This window comes from Branchiostoma belcheri, unplaced genomic scaffold (genome assembly GCF_001625305.1).
Source record: "Branchiostoma belcheri isolate BF01 breed outbred unplaced genomic scaffold, Haploidv18h27 scaffold212, whole genome shotgun sequence".
Taxonomy (NCBI): domain Eukaryota; kingdom Metazoa; phylum Chordata; class Leptocardii; order Amphioxiformes; family Branchiostomatidae; genus Branchiostoma; species Branchiostoma belcheri.
The window spans coordinates 19,535-41,756 of NW_017803625.1; the positions used below are offsets into that span (position 1 = coordinate 19,535).

General features: G+C 39.9%; 1 protein-coding gene, 1 long non-coding RNA gene and 1 pseudogene across 2 annotated transcripts in view; 1 reads left to right on the top strand and 2 right to left on the bottom strand.

Annotated features, from left to right (window-relative positions):
- Positions 1 to 2,557, bottom strand: part of LOC109469938 — a 3,487-nt gene extending 930 nt beyond the window's left edge. Inside the window, exons 1-2 of the long non-coding RNA XR_002140224.1 lie at positions 2,413 to 2,557; positions 26 to 86 (exon numbers count right to left, since the gene is read on the bottom strand). This is a non-coding gene — a long non-coding RNA (uncharacterized LOC109469938). The remainder of the gene's footprint in view (positions 1 to 25; positions 87 to 2,412) is intronic.
- A 2,152-nt stretch (positions 2,558 to 4,709) lies between these two features.
- Positions 4,710 to 21,412, bottom strand: LOC109469953 (annotated as a pseudogene).
- Positions 10,858 to 15,856, top strand: LOC109469954 (serine/threonine-protein kinase PDIK1L-like). Its single transcript, XM_019768719.1, has 4 exons — positions 10,858 to 11,234; positions 12,259 to 12,481; positions 13,868 to 14,034; positions 14,725 to 15,856. The coding sequence occupies exons 1-4, from the start codon at positions 10,957 to 10,959 to the stop codon at positions 14,951 to 14,953; spliced, it is 897 nt and encodes a 298-aa protein (XP_019624278.1). The 5' UTR covers positions 10,858 to 10,956; the 3' UTR covers positions 14,954 to 15,856.
- Positions 21,413 to 22,222: the final 810 nt, after the last annotated feature.

A 22,222-nucleotide genomic window follows, 5' to 3' on the forward strand; every position in this document is an offset into this window, starting at 1 on the left:
AAAAGAATTAAAGAGTCTGACTTACTTGCAGTCAACTTGTTTGGACTGGAGTCGCCAGTCAGGACAGCTGACCCTCAGGACATGCTCTGAAATATAAACAAGGAGTGTGAAGCGAAAAGCATCTCTGTCTAGTTAACACTGAATGACCATGAAAGATGGTAAAATTGCACAGTATTTTTTTTGCTTCAATAAGACGTAGACTGTAGGCCAAGAAGTTTTTGCAATTTGATACTGGTTGTGTATTATGCCCAGCAGTTAAGAGATGAAATAAACATGTAAGTTGTAAAACATAGTGTTAACTGTTTTCTCATCTGCTCTGGTGTGGGCCGAAGATGCCCAATCATCACAGGTTTCCCCTAGTAAAGGTAGGAACATCAGGACACGCCAAACTATACTAGTATATAAACTAGAAAGGCAGACATTTGCCTTGGAGCAAATTCAGCATAGCTTCACAACATTTCAAGACATGGCAGGGAAAGAAGGAGAAATACAAGGGAAAACAATGCTTTACAATGATATAAGTATAGTATGAATTCTAGGGACATACTAGTAATGCAAACTGTTGATTTTCAAGATAAAAACAAGCGTTTATGACCCGCATTCCAATTCTGGAGCAGGAAAGCTTGTCATACCTACCAAAACACTTGAATGCAATTCATACATGACTTGTAAAGTTGGTAATTGAGTCAACCCAAAAAATCCCAACAGCCAATCAGCAAGAAGAATAGAGAAAAGCTGCATGCCTATTGGTTGCTTGCCTTACATGCCATTCTGATGACTCATGCCTAAATATGGTAACACACTGCTATAGTACATATTTATAACAGCCAAAAAGCTCAAATAAAACCATTCTAAAAGCATGTATCACAAAAATTTAAAAAATGCCTGGGAATATTTGCCCACTCTACCTTCATGCCAAATTTCATGTTATTTGGCCCAAAAGTCAAGGAGTTGCATCAATTTATAGAAATGGCAGGAGAAGGAGGAGGATTAGAAGAAACATGAGGAACAAGAAAAGCTTTTTAAAAAGCTGGACCAGCCTCAGAAAAAAAACTAATTGAAGGCATCGCCAAGTCGGGAGAACTTAAAAAAGAACTGGCATTTCGGACTGGTTAAAAAGAAAAACAAAATAATGCTGACAGCGGGATTCGAACCGGCAAACTTAGCTTGCCAAAACATGCCAGACGAAGCATCGAAGTGCAAAACTACAAAAGAGTAAAAAGTTATCTTATATCTCAGCAAGAACAATAAAAAAAGCAAAATAACGGATGTTAAAAAGAAAATTAAAAAGGAACACCAACATTGGGGTACGAACTCTCATCGTCCGGAGCTTAGATGAGCGTCTCGATAATTTATGCAGTTGCAAGAAAACGATTTCTTTCGTGTATCAAGAGCTGATACAGAATATTAATGTGGCGGTACTTGACTACTACTATGTACAGTGTATATCACTATATGAGAATATTTAATGTGAATCATGAAAGACCAGAAAGTGAAACAGTCAAGCATGGCATGGCCTATCAATGGTTTGTGAATTGGTTCAATGTACAAACTACCCTCCCAACCAACTTACCAATGTGCCAACGTACGATAAAGCCATCTCTATAACCTGCCGTCAGCCGGTAAATACAATAGTTATAACTCATGCCCAAAACTATTACTCCAGGCAACATTGAATGGCTTTGAAATGAAATCATCATTCTCATCAGTTTTGGGGGTTACCAAAAAAAGGGGGCACCTTCAATTTTGGGTGCACAAAAGAGCACATGCATCCAGTGTTTAAAGCCCTAGAAACAAAGCCTTGTTTACGGAATTTTTTGGCGGGAAGTTCCGAACATTCAATTTGAATAATTATGCACCACGTGCGGCACATTCCAACAGGTGTTCACCAGCCAAATCTACTGCCACGTGGGCTGAAATTTCCAACAAAAAACGTGTTTCTGGCCGTTTTTCTGCACAGAAATTAGCCCATGCTATAGGTTCTCTCAAAAAAATTGTGCCACTTAATGTAGCTTATGTTCTCCGTGTCATGAAAGCAACTTCTTAATACAAGATGCGGCGGAAATTTCCAACAAAACAAAACGTGTTTCTGACAGTTTTCCAACACGGAAATCAGCCCATAGCTTCTCAAAATGCCACTCAACAGGGACAAATACAGCCAGTGCTTTCTAAAGACATGCTATCAAAGAAAACAACTTTGGAATCTATATAAGATGGTCAAGCACAAAAATTGGTTTATGGAACTACGAGGTAGGAGACAAAGGCGAGGTCCGTTCTGAGGAACACGCCAGTTTGCTCCATAAGTTTACACGGAATATAACCGTTATCATATACACAGCAGAATATAACGTGACCTGTTGCTACAGGTTTGGTGGAAATACATGCACATTAAGGGAGAGTTTGTTGTCTTACCTCATGAAAGAACGAGTCTTCTCAGCACCACGCCGTCCTTCCCGCCATGACGATTTTCGTTTCTTGTCCAAACTTCGTCCGGTCAGGAAATACTCAGTTCCTCCCTCAAATATCCACAGAACGGCATAAATCCACCCTGGAAACGTTCCTTTGACTAACTGCATACTTTAAGACGGATAATTTGCTGACAAAAAGCCGAAAATTTACCAAAATGTTGTGGAAACAGCGCGCAGTGCCGTCTTACAACACGCTGCACAACGTGCGTATGAAACTACGCTTGCGCAGCAATCTGGTCGGACGGACCGTACCATGTGTCGTTACATAGGGGTGAAAAACAGCTTTATTATTACCTCCGTCATGGAGGTTATGTTTTCAATAGCGTTTGTCTGTCGGTGAACAGCACAACTCAGGAAGGTATAAATGGAATCTAATGATATTTGGTGTGAGGATAGGGTGGCCCAAATCTCCTAACGTTAATGATTAGAATTTGGCCCCCTAGGGACTCTCCTTGGTACTGAAGCAGCACTCCCGGCTGTTGTATCTTTTGTTCTGAACTTGCTATGGTCATAATTTTTCACTTTTGATAAGCTTTTGGGCTAAGGAGGAAGATGCATATGTCTGGTCCCTCTAGCAGCTTTCATTGGAAGTGCAGTGGCGTTTTAGCCGGTGACTTTGGAGCAGAATAACTCTGGACATAGCAGTTAATACTGACTGATAAATGATAGGAATTTCTAGATCATGACATATGTAACTTGGATGAAGGGAAAATTATTAGATAAAAATTATGCAAATCAAGACCTCATTTGCATAATTTATGGCAGATTGCTGTAATACCTAACTGGTAAATGATGGGAATTTAATAGGTACTCAGAATGTTTATTCCTCAGGTGGAAATAAACAGTCATATGTTCATGTCTAACTTTTCCATGACAGATACATGTACATGTCTGTTTTAACATAACTCAGGTACATGTATATCTGTTTATACATGACTTAGTACATGACTGGTACATGTACATGTCTGGTACACATCTGTACCTCTTCCCATGTATGAGCCTGATAGATTGGTACAACATGAGGTATAGGCTGCCACTAGGGTGGGAGAGCGGCTGTACCCAATCTGACTGTGAACCAGCACCTTACCTGTTATAACTGTAACACACACACACACATTTACACGTTAGGCCATGTTGATTTGATTATATGGATGACATCCGTGCGCGCATGAATTTTCGGCCGTTTACCAAAAAAAAAAAGTTTTCAACCATACTGTAAATCTTACAAAACAGTTGCAAAATCAGCAAATACATACAGTAAGTTGTAAAAAAATATTGGAAAACGATACCAATGTCGTAGAATGCCAAAATCAAACGCAAAAAGACGAAAATGTAAAGAAATTAATTTGAAGAGTAGATTTCAGAGTTATGTACCTTAGGATTTAATAGTCACTGATTGAAAGAATTATCTTACTGAACGAAGAGTAGATTGTTCGCCATGTTCAACCTTCATAACCACGTAGATTTCATAATGAAAGCAACTTTTTTTTTTTCCAAACTTTTTTTTTATTCGCACGTTCGCATCAGTTTTGGGGTTCCCAGAGGATGTCATCCATATAATCAAATCAACATGGCCTTACACAGTTGTATGTTAGAGACAGGGTTGGTTTGTAATATCATTGCCAATTGTGTCCATCGAAGCCAGGTAGATTGGTTTACTTATCGTTCGGTGTACACAGTGTCAACTATTTTTGTTTGGTCTGTCCTACCATCTAACAGGGAACTGTATTCTACAAAGCCCCAGAAAGTAGAATACCATGTAAGACAAAAGCCCAGGACACCCCTAATAATACCTTGGTGACATTTTGTTTCATGCATGCATGCAATCCTGATGTTATCAGGACTTGTCTGAAATGTTGTAGATATTATTATTATAAATCTATATATATTTGTTACTATAATAAAATCAATTCACAAAAAGGGATGTTTTATTGAATTATTGACCATGTAAATGATTACTATAGATGCCAAGCCAAACTCGCATGATATTTCGAAAGTAGAGGCTCTTTTGATGTATAACATATTGGGGGTATTACAGACTTAGTAGTTGTTTCAATGTTATTGATTGGAGTCTAAACCTATTTTAGCTGCCTCTTTTAGTTGAGTCTCTTTTGTCCTCTAATGTATGACTAACTGGTCAAGGACATTGAACAATAAAAAAAAATGCAAATCAGAAAATAAACTTTCTCTGCAATACATTTTAATAATCAAATGTAAATATAACAAAAATAAACCTCTAAATAAATCTACCTACATGAACCTCAACAACAAGCTTTATCAGTCGGGCTTACCAATATAAAAACAACAGTAACATTCTAGTTAACAGTAACAGCAATAAACATTCTCCAAACAAGAAACAACATCATTCACTATTCTATAGCTATCATCCTATCACATCCAAATCAAAGAATCAAAGCCAAGAACCTATACCTAACTACATGTATCTACATATTGACCAGTTACTCCAAACTAATAGAAACCATGCACTACATACCAGAACAACATTCTACATTACATGACTTTAAACAAGTAAAGTCATAGCTTACTTGTGAAGTATATTGAAGCTATTGCTTCAATGTCCAACCTACTGCTTCAAAACTAAATAAAAAGCCCTAGCGATCAACCATGAGATAGAAACTTAACTCCTAAATAAAGTAATGTTTTCAAAAATTCACCACGTGAAGTCAGTGACATCATTACTTGGTGAGGTTTAACCTCCACAACTTAGCTTACTTCTAAGTTCTCTATCTGTAGTGTCTATAGACAAGTGAACTTCAAGAAAAGTTACTTTGCAATGTAAATAACTCGAATAAGTGAATGGAAACTAAAAAGTGAACGAAACATGCCTCTAATATATGACTATATGAGATAGCAAAAGCACCATGTCTGAGTCCACATATGCTTCGTAAGTTAAACAGATACACTGTCTGCTGCACTTCTTCTATCACCTGACTCACCTCCTCAGGTCTCTCCCATGTGGGTTTGCATGTGTTTCCTCAGACTATGTAGTTCACTGAACTTCCTGCTACACTCCTCACAGGTGTAGGGTTTCTCACCTGTATGGGTTCTCATGTGAGACTTCAGGGAACTCAGAGTAGTGAACTGTTTACTACAATCCTCACAGGTGTAGGGTTTCTCCCGTGTGGATTCACATGTGTCTCTTCAGATCACCCAGCTGACTGAACTTCCTGCTACACTCCTCACATGTGTAAGGTTTCTCTCCTGTGTGGGTTCTCATGTGAATCTTCAGATCACCCAGCTGGATGAACTTCCTGCTGCACTCCTCACAGGTGTAGGGTTTCTCTCCAGTGTGGGTTTGCATGTGTCTTTTCAATTTACTCTGTTCACTGAACTTCCTGCTGCACTCCTCACATGCATAGGGTTTCTCCCCTGTATGGATTCGCACATGTTTCTTCAGTAAACTCAGAGTAGTGAACTGCTTACTGCACTCCTCACAGGTGTAGGGTTTCTCCCCTGTATGGGTTCGCGTGTGGATCTTCAGGGACCTCAGAGTAATGAACTGTTTCCTGCACTCCTCACAGGTGTAAGGTTTCTCTCCTGTGTGGATTCGCATGTGAATCTTCAGATCACCCAGCTGGCTGAACTTTCTGCTACACTCCTCACAGGTGTAGGATTTCTCTCCTGTGTGGATTTGCATGTGTCTCCTCACATCACTTAGCTGGATGAACTTCCTGCTACACTCCTCACAGGTGTAGGGTTTCTCCCCTGTATGGGTTCGCATGTGTCTCTTCAGCGAAGTCAGTGAAGTGAACTGCTTGCTGCACTCCTCACAGGTATAGGGTTTCTCTCCTGTGTGAGTCCGCATGTGAGACTTCAGGTGACTCAGCTGACTGAACTGCTTGCTGCATTCCTCACACCTGTAGGGTTTCTCTCCTGTATGAGTCCGCATGTGCATCTTCAGACTTCCCAGCTGACTGAACTGCCTGCTGCACTCCTCACACTTGTAGGGTTTCTCACCAGTGTGAGTTCGCATGTGGGACTTCAGCTGATCCAGCCTACTGAACTGCCTACTGCACTCCTCACACCTGTAGGGTTTCTCCGCTGTGTGAGTCCACATGTGTATCTTCAGATTACCCAGCTGGCTAAACTTCCTGCTGCACTCTGCACACTGGTAGGGTTTCTCCCCAGTGTGGCTCCGCATGTGGGTCTTCAGGAGACTCAGTTTGCTGAACGCCTTGCTGCACTCCTCACATTTGTGTACTTTTCCCCCTCGGCGAGACTCTTTTCCACCCTTTCCTCCTCCGTTCCCTTTCCGGTTGATGACGGTGTCAGCAGAATCCACTCCAGATCCCCTCCTGCCATCATCAGAATGCTGCACGCTGCTTGTTGACGCCATGTCTACTGTACTAGTATTCTGAACAACTGAAATGACAAGATGTACAACCATCAGTGCGTGTGGTCCAGCAAGGGTCTAGTAAGTAATACCGTTAACATAATTCCATAAACAAAGTACATGTATTATTGTTATGGGGACTGCACTGCATGCATACAACTAGATACACTGTGTGTTTGTAAAGAACTGCAAGGTAACAGCTGATTAGAGCAAAAATTGTTAGTCTGACACCCTCTGTTGAGGTTACTACTACTGGTACCACTTCCTGAAAACATAACTGTTACAATGGAATGTGACATCAGATTAACAAAGGAATTAGAAAAAAACCTCACCTGTGCCATGTCTTGAATAATAGAAACAAAAATGACAAAAATGCATTTGTCCCATCATTACCAGTCACATGATCAGTCTGCCGGTAATGTGCAATACAACATGTTGTACAAAGGTCAATGACGTTTGCTATGAAAAAGGGCATGAATTCAAATGTAATGTTTAAATTGAACTGGTTTAGACACTGGCTTAACTAGACTGCCAGGCCACTTTTGTGACCCTAGTAGTGTGCTATCAAATTACATGTGAGGAGGTACAGCAAGAATTCACAATGCTTAGAGTAGAGTGAAGCACCCCCCCCCCCCACAAGAGGTAAACACATTCCGTCAGATGATGCCATAGCCCCCTCAAAACATAGAAATGCAAAATAAAAACATGAAATGCAAATATCTCGTGCGTTCTGTTTTACGTCTCGGGGGCTTTCATCGTTGACACTGGGTATGCACACTAAAACACGAATCACTGTCCAATCAAGACGCTTTCATCACAAGATAGATTGTCCTTGGTCCAATGAAATATGTTCGTGCACATTTCACAGATTTTGTCAAATATTTCGAAATAGGATTGGAATTGAACATCATTTCAGCATGATCCATATATTTAAGTATAGTTATCATACCGCAATTGACAAACAGGCATTAGTGAACCTCCCCTTAAGCTTTCTCATACTAGTAAATGAATCCAGATGTCGGACTCTGAAGGCGGGAAAATCTTCGACCGAGGCGGAGGGAGGGTTTTACAGTACACCATTTACGTTACACATCAACGATTACATATCAACCCAACATTGCTACTCATCCAGATCGATAAGGGACGTGTTGCTATGAATGAGTACTATCATCCTTCACGGTAAAATAAACAACGTTTCTGATGTACTAAAACTGAACAAGATCCGTCTAACCCCTTGATGACCCTTCTCCTACCAAGTGTTGCAAACAAACCGGAGAGCGCCAACTCTGTTTTCTTATTATTTTAATACGGTCGTCATCTTCTGGGCGTAAACGATCGGGGATTATTTGCTTATCTCCTCCATACTTTGATACAATTTTAATGTTTACTCATAGCACACAAACAAAGAGCCTTAGATGCGCGAATTCTGTCCGTTATGTCTTATGAATAAATTATAATTCCACACTGAACTCAACATACTTATGGACATACATTCGGCCAAATCTTTCTAATCTGTGGCAATTTTAGTAATGATACGCATCGTCATTCTTTACCTCAAAGTCCCCTCACGCACAATCGCCTGTCGAGCCTCTAAACCTGTTGAATCGTACGAAAAGTCGAGAGACGCTTCGAAATCCGCTCCTCACACCTCCGGTCCTCGGACAGGAAGGAGGGATTCCGTGAACCGGAAGTACTCTCAAGACGTGGGTCAAATATTACCTGATGATTCACTCAGTGAATGTTACGTCAGAATGCATCACATGACACCGAGATGATGTAACGTTACATGTTGTATCAATATACTCGTAAATATACTTTTAAACTTGTCATCCTTTTTTAAGTTGCACGGGCATTATAATGAAAAGTGCCACATGTAAAAAGGTCCTTAGAGAAACACAGCATATACTTTTAAGACATTTTTAGACACTTGACTACTGGTAAATAATCAGTGAAGCTGCTATAATCTAATTATACGAAAACAACTTAACCGTCAGGAAAAGGGGGCGAAAAATACACCATTCCTTAAATCTTGACAATACCTTCACGAAGCAGTGCTCAAATATAGATCTTCTCTCTAAACAGCAAACAAGAAGTAAGAAGCATGATAACGTCGATGATGATGAAGGACCACTCATGTCAATGTCAACCAATTTGGATGCATATTCAAGAAACGTTTACAAGATACATTTCTAGTTGGAAAACTTCAATAAAATTCATACTTATTCCAAAAATTATTTAAAAAAAACAAACATTTCGGTCTGGAAAATTATCTATTATCGATTCAAAACAAATCTTTTACGACAAGCATAACTAAAACGAGAATCAGTTCACACGGTCTGAAAATCGAAAAGGGCCGACACTATAATACACAAACCGATCAGAGATTGTGTCCGACTTGCACGGAGGATATTGAAGGCGAATTCCACTTTATTATGCTGTGCCCAACATGTGAAGAAAACGGACAAAAGTTGATGGAATCCATATAGCTTCCAAAGATTCCAAAGCTAATGTTCATTGCCCCAATCAAAAAATGAAGGCTTGAAAACTACAATGATCTAATTATACGCGGCACCGGTGTGGCACCCGGCCCTGACCTGTACACAGTCTGCAAGACTAGAACGGCAACAGAAACGAGCATGCAGAATCATCCTGGGCACAGAGTACACAGACTATACCTCAGCACTGTCTACACTGAACCTTGACTCCTTGGCAGAACGACGTACTCACCTATGCCTCACCTTCGCCAAGAAACTCCTCAACTCTGAATTCAGTGACTGGTTACCCCCATCCCGTAAACAGATGTCCGGCAGAAACACACGTAGTGCGAACAAACTGGACATTCCCATCTGTAGAACAGCTCGCCACAAAAACTCTGCGATACCTTACATGACAAACTTGCTGAACAAACACTTCAACTGACAATCTGTAAATACCGACGTGACCTCATGAATTGTATTATATATAATAGACTATACAAGTTTTATCATATTTATTGATTTTAAACTGAATTTGATTGTCTACATGTATTTTAATTCCTTAGCGTTTTTAATCTATTTCATTGTAAATACCTGTCAATTCAGACTTATTGTCTGCAAGAAGGTGTGTGAATAAAGTTTCAAAGTTTCAAAGTTTCATTATGGCTTTTATTTTACAAATTCGAAATGCTGGCAATTTTTCGTATTCTCATAATTCAACTTTATGGGTTTAGGAGGGAAATACACCTTAGCAATTTTCCAATAAATGATCTTTATTTGACCCATTCATCTATTGGTGAAGATTTTGCAAAGAAATGCTCCTGATGTTCCAGGACAAACTCTCAGGGGGACTGAAGTAATGTCATTTCTTTCCGCCAGCACAAGAGATATCTTCAATGCAATATTCGTGACCCTTGCATGTCCAGATCATGAGATGTCAAAACTAGAAGTCCTGTATGTTACGTTGCAGTATCAAGGACAGCCGCCAGGGGGGAATCTATTTTGGTCTCACCAAGACCTACCCACCTACCAAGTTTCATGACAATTTACGCTTCTTGAGTTACCGCACACACACTCACACACACACACACACACACACACACACACACACACACACACACACACACACACACACACACACACACACACACTCTACGGAAAACATGACCTTCTTGGCGAAGGTTAATTAATAATTGGTGTGCCAGTTCAGCACACAGTCACCCAATCGGATTGTTGTGGCAGAAAAAAACAACACCGATTATGATTGTATGAAAAACTGGTAATCGGAAGTAATAATAAAATGCTATAATATCATTATCATATATATATATACATTGTATCACTAGATATATACATTGCTTTATACTAGATTATGATTTGTTTAGCATACTGTCAACGTTCTGTTGCGGTCGTCGTTTTGGATCATCGCACATGTGGGACCGGTCGACCAATGAACAACAATGACGAGCTGAACAAAATTTGCCCCGTGACCGAAACTGACTGGAGAGTCATTAATAATTTATCGACAGTTCCTCTTTCACTTTCACGGAACCCCGCCCAGCAGACATTTTCATTGCAACAGGTCGCAGTACCGACTTCGTGCTGTCCAGTGACTCCTAGATTACAATTTTTAAATCCAAACTTGAGTGTAGCGTGGATAATGGCCGTTAGCCTTTCCCGCGGGACTTCTGGAGGAATCGATAAGGAGTACGACGTGTTGGAAAAACTAGGGCGAGGGGCCTTTGGTACGGTGCACAAAGCCCGGCGTTTGCAGGATGGTGGCGTGTACGCTTTGAAGGTCCTGGACTTATATGTAGGTATGGGTCCCAACAACGCTATGGAGATGGCGGTACGTGAAGTTCGCTCCCTTGTAGCTGTGTCCCAACCAGGTCACCCTAACGTCGTGTTGTTCGTGGAGTGGGGTAAAGTTGGAAACAGGTAAGGGACTTATACTAGTAGTATCACGCACACAGTCATGTTGCAGGAATTATTACCTCCATGACATGTCATGGTTTCAGTTGCGTTTGTTCTTTTAGTCAACAAGATAACTCAAGAACGGCTGGATGGTTTCATACTTGGTGTGTTGGTATGGTGTGGCGAAAACTGGAAATGATTAAATTTTGGGCCCCCTAGTGGCATCCCTTTTTACTGCAGCACAACTTCCGGTTTCGATATATCGCGATCATGCTGGACATGCTAGGGTCAATCATGAATTTTCGATGGTAGGTAGCTCTTGGTAAGTCTAGGTAAGTCAAGTGAGTTTGGGCCCCCAAGCAGCTTGTTCTGGAACTGCAGGACGGTTTGTTTGAAAAATCTCTGATTATGGAAATGAAGACCTACTTTGCATAATTAAGGGAAAATCGGTACAATGTTGGTAACTGCTGGCAATTTAATACTTGCCATTATTGGAAGTTCAGTGAAGGTGGACATCATTAAACATAATTTATTCAAATCAGAACCGCATTTGCATAATTTATGAGGAAACGTTAGCATAGCCTTATTTCTTAAAAGAACCCTGTCATTGGGTGGAGAATATGATCAACTGATATAATATATGCAAATGGATCCTAATAATTTGCATATTTGCAGTGAAAAATGCACATAATTAGTCAGTTTGGACGGCTAACATGATTTGGCAAAAGTATGTCAGAGGCCGTGCTTGCATATATCATACGTTGTCCATGCCAAATGATAAGGATTTCACCAGTGTGTTGCATGTTACTAGGTAGGGCCTATACATGTATGAATAATTTGTGCAAAAATTTTGCTAATGAGCAGGATTGTAGCTTTAAGCCATCTACAGGTGATCATCGCCATGCATAAGTTTAACAAAAGCACTAAATATGTCATGGAGGTATGAGATCACCGAACTCTAGTTTATTAATAGGGACTTTTATTATAGGGTTTTTATTTATTTGTGAATTCATGTGCATGTTACGTGTATTTATTTTTTTCACTCCAGCTTGTGGCTGGTGATGGAGTTTTGTCCACTTGGGACTATGAACGACTTCCTGCTGAAGAATGGGGACTCCTGCAACAGCCTGTTCATGGGTCACATAGCTGATGCTGTCGCCTTCCTACATGGGAAAAGAATTGTGCATCGAGACCTGAAACCTGACAACGTACTGATCTCTGGCACCGCACAAAACCCAATTGCAAAGGTGGCTGACTTTGGACTGGCCAAGGTGAGAAATGTGCAAGGGAAAACATAATATGACACAATATGAAAACAAGAGTTCCAAGATCTCATACCTCCATGAAATATGGGCTTCCTTTGTCATACTTCTATTATATAACACACTGTAATTATAGAATTTCCTCCTTAATTATGCAAATTAAGTCCTCATTTGCATAATTTGCATTTAATTATGTACAACTCTCTCTCAGCTACCTACGCACCAAAAAAATGATGAAAATACGTTGTTTCTATCTGGACCTATTGGCTTTTAAAGATTTTGCCAGAAAGTCCCCTGCAGTTCCAGAACAAGCTGCTAGGGGGACCAAACCCACACCTCTTATTCCTGACAGGAAAAGCTATCTGTCACAAAAAAGTCAAGACCATAGCATGTTCAGGACAAAAGATACAAAAACTGGAAGTTCTGCTGCAGTGCTGAGGTCATCCACCAGGAGGCCCATATTTGACCTTGACCTTTGTCTTCATAAGACTTATCAGCATACCAAATATCATCACAATCCATAAAGGCGTTATGAAGTTATGCTGACTACAAATGTGCGGAAACATGAACACACACAGACAGACAGACACACACAGACACGTCAAAAACAATACCTCCATTTTTCATGGAGGTAACAGAAAAATGGAGGTAACTAGAAAGGTAACATTTGCAAAGTACCTTCACCTGGTCTAGCCCAACAAACCACTGCTGTTTACTAATTATTCTTACTCAAAACCAAATACATCCCTTCATGTATGGTATGGGAATCAGGCTCTACAAACTCAGTCTGTTATGCTACATTATGTAACCCAACACAATCAGTTACCATTGTGGCAGTCCAGGTTATTGACCTTTTGTGTTTAGCTAAGAGGAAACTGAGCAAAAACAATGTTTTCTTTCAATTGGGCCATGTTGATTTGATTATATGGATGACATCCATGCGCGCATGAATTTTCGGCCGTTTCCAAAAAAAAAAAAAGTTTCCAACCACACTGTAAATTGTACAAAACAGTTGCAAAATGAGCAAATATATACCGAAAGTTGCAAAAAAAATATTTGAAAACGATTCCAACGTCGTAGAATGCCAAAATCAAACAAAAATGCAAAGAAATGAATTTAAAGAGTAGATTATTCGCCATACCATACTCTGTGTCATTTGTTCGACCTTCATAACAACGTAGACTTCATGAAAGCAACTTTTTTTTTTTGCGAAACTTTTTTTTATTCGCGCGCTCGCATCAGTTTTGGGGTTCCCAGAGGATGTCATCCATATAATCAAATCAACATGGCCTTAGTAAACATAACAAAGTATGATACCGAATATGCTCAATACAAGGTCACCTTTATTTGGTTGTACTTAGTGGTTTTCAAAAATTTTCTGTTTTCCTCACGCAGGTGTGTGGAAATGGCTTTGACGTCTACTCCCAGTACTACCTTCAAACAGATATGGCATTTGTTTGGTATGGAGCCCCAGAGATTTGGGACCGTCACTACACCGAGAAGTGTGACATCTACTCAATGGGTGCCATGTTTGCCGCCATGCTTGACCGTACAACCATACGGTAGGTGGAGATCTATCACAAGCTTGCACCAATATTATCAAAGATCAAGTTACCATCATATCAGACAACATAAAAAGACACATATTAAAAATTCTTAGGCCACACCAATTTAATTTCTTGGTTCTCGGATTCGCCTCTTCATTTTTTCCTGATTTGCAAAAAAAAATAAAAAAATTCAGAATCAACTGCAAAATGCTCATATTTTGCCCTGAACAGTTGAAAACAGTCCTTTTCTTCCTAGTTGTTACAGTTATTCCATCTTTCAATGCAGTGGTATCATTAGAAGTTCAAAATTCATTGTTTAAATTTTGAACCAGCCTGGTGTGTTGACTTCATACCTCCTATCGTAGCATTTGGGGCTATAATAGGATGCCTAGATCTGTTTTTATTTTTATGTTTTTTTCGCCCTGTCGCTTCATATTTTTCCTGAAAAAATCCGAGAACCAACAAATTAAATTGGTGTGGCCTATTCTCCCTACTCCCGACCCATGTAGTGTGCATATAATATATATATATATATAATTTGTAAGTGTATATATCGTAGGCACTACATAATGATACATCATCAGCTAATGATTATTTGTGATATCTACTCTGTAGCCTTGTGATATAACGTTCACGTTTACTAGTAGAAACTATTTGCAGATCTGGCTGTTGGATTTGAATCTTCTGGTACATATGTTTACACAGTGGTCAGGATGGTAAGCCCCTTCTAGCTGTCCACATCCAGGGGCAGCCATTGGCCGCCGTGCAGCGTCAAAACCCGAGAATCAACCTGGCAGCTTACATCATGAGACAGGTGCAAGACGGCAATCTCAAACAACTCATTCTGCGCATGTTGGCATACAACTACCACGACCGTCCCTCAGCATCAGAAGTCAACGGCAACATGGGTGCTAGTGGATGCACACTGCAGTGAGGTACACATGATGTGTCACCTTTCTGTCACGATGAGCCATTAGATGGGGCATTTCAACCTGGCTAGGTTAAATCAAGCTTATAGTTGAAACCATAACCTCTTTGGTTAAATTTGAGTTTCATAACAGTTTTTATTAAGCTCCACATGACAGTACTAGTGATGATAATCTACTTTTATGATGCAATGAAGAGCAAGGATGTCAAGTATATAATATTATATGTCCTATACTTCAAATTAAGTTCAAAACTTTGTTAATGGCTAATAGGAAGGATCACGAAGATATAATAATGTGCACCACAAAGTTTGCTGACATACTTATCACATACTATAAGACTTTACATCCTTTTATCTGCAGCGGGCTATACTAATGGTGGCCATAGTTTTATTACTCAGTCAATCAATGCAGACATCTTATCATTTTTAAGACCGCATTCTAGTATTTGTAGTAGTATTTAGCTTTGTCATTTTTTTAGCAACTTGCTTAGAACCAAAATGAATAAGAATCAGCACTGGTTTACTTTTCATTGAAAAGACATTATTGAAATCTTGAACAAAGTTTGATATCTGTTTTTCAACCTCAGGACAGAAAAAAGTAACTATTAGTTGAGATTCCAAAAATGAGAGGAAATATAGCCCATCCAATCTGAGTTTTTGAAATGTTTTGATAGTGTCCAGTGTTGTAGTACCATGGGTGAATGTGAAATAAACCATTCAGAACTACATGTACAAAGGCCAACATTTGCTCAAGGTACATCATATTTCACCCCATCTTCCTCCCTATTCCAACATGGGCTTTTCCATATGAACCTTTTGCAGGAATGTGGTATCCCAAAGTTACCTTTACTCACAATATTACCCCACTCCGAAATGGGATTTTCTTACTTTGACCCCCACCTCTGCATATAACATCTGTGTCCATAATATCACCAGGGTCCATAATATCACCACCTTGAGAAATAGTGTGCTTAAAGATATTTTTACTGCAACATACCCAAGGTATGTACATTTCATGTGTGAAGGAGTGCATACCAAAAGTATGTTGCAGTAAAAATATCTTTAAGCACACTGTTTGTCAAGGTGGCGATATTATGGACCCTGGTGATATTATGGACACAGATGTTACATTTTTGGTCTAAAAGCTACCAAAAAATCATTTGGGCATATTTCCAAGGCACCATTGGGAACATGTACCAAATTTCGGGTTATTTGGTTGCAGTACACGCAGTATTACTGGGTACAGGAGCCAAACTCATAGTTTTATGCAGATGTGTTGGTACCAACACTCAGTCACTATCCAGTTTATTGTCTTACACAAAAGTATATTTGTAATGCATTGTATTGTATTGTATTGTATTGCATGGTATGGAGTGAAATATAATAAAGTCTGCTTCTACAAGACTTTCTGTGGTGTGGTGTATTGCCCTGATACTTCCTACATGTAGCAGATTTTTTGGTGGCTGCAAGACAGTATCAAATTGACAAGACAATATCAAATTGGCTGGGTAGTATCCAATACACTGCTGTTTAGCTGGCAAAAAAAGATACCGGTACAAAATGAAAGAGTTCCACAACCGCACATTAGTGAGGTGGTAATGTGTGTTAGTTAGGTATTCCTACTCATGGGATGCCAGGAGATTTGGCATATATTCAATTTGTGGTTCTTGGAGTAGTAAGTATAAACTGCTGCAGTAAGAAAAGCCTGTGCAAGATCAATTTGCTTGACCTTTGGTTTGGAGGCACGTAGGAGGCAAATCGAACATACTTCCTAATGAGAGCTGCCAAAAACAAATGCAGCCAGAAACATCGTCCTTATGATCCGTTTTAAGTGTAACTGACTGAGAAGTATCATATTAATACAAAATCTAATGAGGTAATTGATTTGCATTATCATGTTATCTAACTGACTAACTGGTTTAGCTTTAAGGACATTGAATGACATATGCAAATCAGAAAAGAAACTTTATCTGTAATACGTAAGATTTTAACAATCAAATGTAAATACACCAAAACACCTCTACCTACATGAAAATCAACAAGATCTATTAGATGGGCCTGGTTGGAACAATATAAGAACAAGGTAAAATTCTAGTTAACAGTAACAACAATATATTCTCTCCTAACAAGAACAACAGCCTTCACTATTGTATAGCTATCAGCCTATCGCATCCAAATCAAAGCCAAGAACCTACATCCAACTTCGTGTATCTACATATTGAACAGTTAGTCCGGCATCCAAACTAAGAGAAATCATGCACTAAATACAAGAACAACATTCTACTTTATATGACTTCAAACAAGAAAAGTTATAGCTTACTTGTGAATTTTATTGAAGCTATTGCTTCAAACAACGTCCAACCTACTGCTTCAAAACGGAGAAATATGCCCTTGTGATCAACTACAAGATAGAAACATAACACCTAAATATGTTAATATATGTTTTAAAAAAAATCACCACTGCTTTCTTGGATACAGGCTGAAGTCAATGACATCATTACTTAAGTTCTCTATCTGTATCTGAGTCATCAAAGCAAGTGCACACATTACTACAACATGGCCATTTTGTCAAGTACACAAAGATTAAGGCTGCCTCCTCCATTGACACAAGTGATTATGCCTGAGTCTCTTCTTAAGTTACTAGTATCCAAGTTGTCTTGCGATATCGATGGTGTCCAAACCTTCCTTCTGCACTCCTTACACCTGTACAGTTCCAAGTGTCTGGGTCCACATATGCTTCGTAAGTTAAACAAATTACTGTCTGCTGCTCTTCTTTTGTCACCTCCTGAGGTCTCTCCCATGCGATTTAATGTGTCTCTTCAGATCACCCAGCTGGCTGAACTTCCTGTTACACTCGCACTCCTCACAGGTGTAGGGTTTCTCTCCTGTATGGGTTCGCATGTGGATCTTCAGATTACCCAGCTTGCTGAACTGCCTGCTACACTCCTCACATGTGTAGGGTTTCTCTCTAGTGTGGATTCGCATGTGTTCTTTCAAATTACTCTGTACACTGAACTTCCTGCTACACTCCTCACAGGTGTAGGGTTTCTCTCCTGTATGGGTTCTCATGTGAGACTTCAGGGAACTCAGAGTAGTGAACTGTTTACTACAATCCTCACAAGTGTAGGGTTTCTCCCCTGTGTGGGTTCGCATGTGACGCTGTAGAGAGTTTGGATCACTGAAATGTTTACTGCACACTTCACACCTGTAGGGTTTCTCTCCTGTGTGGGTTCTCATGTGAGACTTCAGATGACCCAGCTGACTGAACTGCCTGCTGCACTCCTCACACCTGTAGGGTTTCTCCCCTGTGTGAGTCCGCATGTGTCTCTTCAGATGACTCAGCTGACTGAACTGCCTGCTGCACTCTGCACACCGGTAAGGTTTCTCCCCAGTGTGGCTCCGCATGTGGGTCTTCAGATTACTCAGTTTGCTGAACGTCTTGCCACACTCCTCACATTTGTGTACTTTTCCACCTCGGTGAGACTCTTTACCACCCTTTCCTCCTCCGTTCCCTTTATGGTTGATGACGGTGTCAGCAGAATCCACTCCAGATTCCCTCCTGCCATCATCAGAATGCTGCACGCTGCTTGTTGACGCCATGTCTACTGTACTAGTATTCAGTACAACTGAAATGACAAGATGTACAACCATCAGTACATGTGGTCCAGCAAGGGTCTAGTAAGTAATACCGTTAGCATAATTATGTTATGGAGGTCTGCATGCACTACATGCATACAACTAGATACACTGTGTGTTTGTAAAGAACTGCAAGGTAAGAACTTGTCTCAAAGTTGTTAAGTCCTAACAGCTGATTAGAGCAAAAATTGTTAAGTCTGACACCCTCTGTTGAGGTTGACTACCACTTATTGAAAACATAACTGGTACAATGGAATGTGACATCAGATTAACAAATTAGGAATTAGAAAAAAACCTCACCTGTGCTGTGTCTTGAATAATAGAGACAAAAATGATAAAAATTCATTTGTCCCATCATTACCAATCACATGATCAGTCTGCCGGTTATGTGCAATACAACATGTTGTACAAAGGTCAATGACATTTGCTATGAAAAAGGGCATGAATTCAAATGTAATGTTCAAATTGAACTGGTCAAACACTTGTTTGAACACTGGCTTAACTAGACTGCCAGGCCACTTTTGTGACCCTAGCTAGTGTGCTATCAAATTACATGTGAGGAGGTACAGCAAGAATTCACAATGCTTAGAGTACAGTGAAGCACCCCCCCCCCCCAAGAGGTAAACACATTCCGTCAGATGATGCCACAGCCCCCTCAAAACATAGAAATGCAAAATAAAAACATGAAATGCCAATATCTCGTGCGTTCTGTTTACGTCTCGGGGGCTTTCATCGTTGACACTGGGTATGCACACTAAAACACGAATCACTGTCCAATCAAGACGTTTTCATCACAAGATAGATTGTCCTCGGTCCAGTGAAACATGTTCGTACACATTTCACAGATTTTGTCAAATATTTGTCTTCGTCAGAAGGACTATGAAATTGTCTCGCCGGAGTGTGGGGAACTGCGGATTTTGCGATATAACTCTGGAAGGCATGATTTGACGTCCATGATTTTTGGCAGGCAGATTACCGCTGTTGAGGCCGAAGTCAAGTACAAGTTTCGGCTTCGTGGGGGGTCCGTACGTCACGTTAGTGCACCTTTTGTGTTTGTGGCTTGTTAGCAAGATAACTCAAGTATTTGTAAAATGTTGATTATAATTCTTGGTGTGGTGCTTACTATTGTCGGGACCAAGGTTAAGTTCGTTACTGAGCTTCATGGGGGGTTTCGTTGTGACTACAGGGGGCATTTTGTTAATTTTTCTTGTGAGCAGGATAACTTTTGTGTGTGTGGATGCAAGTTAATGAAATTTGATAGGCATGTTACTGTGGTGGTCTCCAAGATTGAGTTCAAAGATGAGAGTCGTGGAGGTCGTTATGTCCCCATAATAGGACCTTTTGTGTTTAGAAATCCCCACCTACATCTGCTTGGAGACAGCTGACAGCTGGATATAGCCGGGGAACCCCATAATGGGATGGGATCAAATGACGTTACATTGAGGGATTGTACAATAATGACTTCAGCAGGGGGGGGATAGGTTGGACATGTGTCAGGTTATTTTCTATGGCCACACCAAGTAATTACTATGGATGACGTCCACTGGAGATCTTAAATCTAATTACTAGTACCTTAAATTTAAGGCAAGCGCGCAATAAAAACACGAATTGCCGAAAAACGAGATGCCTAGATTTGGAATATACTAACTGTAGAAATACAAATGTTAGGACACAAAGAACACAAGAAACAAGTCTTCTATTTGTCATAAAGACAAATTAACAAAACAGCAGTACGTAGTCACCCTGTTCTGATTCTTTCCTTTATAACATCTTATTATATTTTGCGGCGCTGTCGTGACACTTTCAACACAGTAAGAATTTCTTGAACGTTTTTTTTTCCAGTAACAGTCCAAACTCAAATAACGTGGAGGGGGGGCTAACACGGGTGACGACGCATCTGTATAATCTGCGGCAAACCGTTTCAGGGTGTTCTGTACCATAAAAATAGTACAGAGATTCTTTTGTTCTTTAGACCAAATTGATTATTAAAAAGAGTGAAGAATACGCATGTTAATTTCTCTAGAACGATGTACCTCTGACGAAGACATGAGATCTCCGACCTCTAGTTCGAAGTATGACTGGAATTGAACATCATTTCTGCGTGATCTTAACTCCATGATATACGTTATAGTATAGTTATCATACTACCATTGACAAACACAGGCATTAGTGAACCTCCCCTTCTCATAAATGAATCCAGATGTCAGACTCTGAAGGCGGGAAAATCTTGGACCGAGGCGGAGAGAGGGTTTTACTTTACACCATTTACGTTACACATCAACGGTTGTACATCAAACCAGCATTGCTACTCGTTCAGACCAATAAGGGACCAATAAGTCCTATCATCCTTCACTGTAAAATAAAAGTCGACGTGGCGACTTTCTGTTGTACCAAAGCTAAACAAGATCCGTCTAACCCCTTGATGACCCTTTTCCTACCAAGTGTTGCAAACAAACCGGAGAGGGCGCCAACTCTGTTTTCTTTAATATTTAATATTGACGATCGTCGTCTTCTGGACGTAAATGATTGGTGATAATTTGCTTATCTCCTCCTTACTTTGATACAATTTTGATGTTTACTCATGGCACAGAAACAAAGAGCCTGCCTTAGATGCTGTCCGTTATGAATAAAATCCACACTGGACTCAACATATATGGCCATATATTCCTAATCTGTGGCTATTTAAGTCCTGATACACAACGCCATCCTTACCTCAAAGTCCCCTCACGCACAATCGCCTGTCGAGCCTCTAAACCTGTTGAATCGTACGAAAAGTCGAGAGACGCTTCGAAATCCGCTCCTCACACCTCCGGTCCTCGGACAGGAAGGAGCGACACCGTGAACCGGAAGTACTCTCAAGACGTGGGTCAAATATTACCTGCTGTTTCATTCAGTGGATGTTGACATTGAAATGATATATCAATATACTCGCAAAAATAGTTTTCTGTTTTCCTTTTTTAAGTCGCACGGACGTTATAAATCATGAAAAATGCCCCATGCAAGGAAGTCCTGAAAGAAACACATCATATACTTTGTAGACTCATGGTCACTCATGGCCACTCACAATTGATTAATTAGAAAGTACCAGTAAATAATATAATGAAAATGTTTATCCGAATACTAATTACTACTTTAATCATTAGGCGAACAAATAAGCCTTCGAATTCCTGTAACAGAGAAAACTTTCACAAAGATGCTCAAAAGCTCTTAATAGTCTAGACCTTTATATAAGGTCATAATCTAAAAATTCATCTTTGAATTCCTTAGTGTAATTACAAGTACACACCGTACATCATAGAATGCACGATTGTGTAACAAAATTTACTCCACTATATTTACTCCATGGCTCCGTCATGTTTCATAAAAATGAGCTGCAAAGGAAATAACAATAGTTATATACGGAAGAAGAAGCCAGCGTGCTTACGGTGGTGATCCCTTATTAAATCTATGCAATCTTCCCTCCTAACATCTGCTTGGTTTCAAATCATTACCTAATGTATCGGACATGTACAGCAATAACTTCACTTCTGCAAAGACTTTAATCACTGCTGCAATGGATCAGCTGATGGTAAAATCACTTTAATACTGAAGTATAACTTGAGAATAGGAATAGAATAGAGGCTATAAAGAATGTACCGG

What these genes read in the sequence shown, in the direction of transcription:
- LOC109469954 (XM_019768719.1), top strand. Translation starts at nt 10,957, where the DNA reads ATGGCCGTTAGCCTTTCCCGCGGGACTTCTGGAGGAATCGATAAGGAG. An exon ending in CTGACTTTGGACTGGCCAAG is followed by an intron (nt 12,482 to 13,867) that starts GTGAGAAATGTG and finishes TTCCTCACGCAG; the next exon opens with GTGTGTGGAAATGGCTTTGA. An exon ending in CTTGACCGTACAACCATACG is followed by an intron (nt 14,035 to 14,724) that starts GTAGGTGGAGAT and finishes ATGTTTACACAG; the next exon opens with TGGTCAGGATGGTAAGCCCC.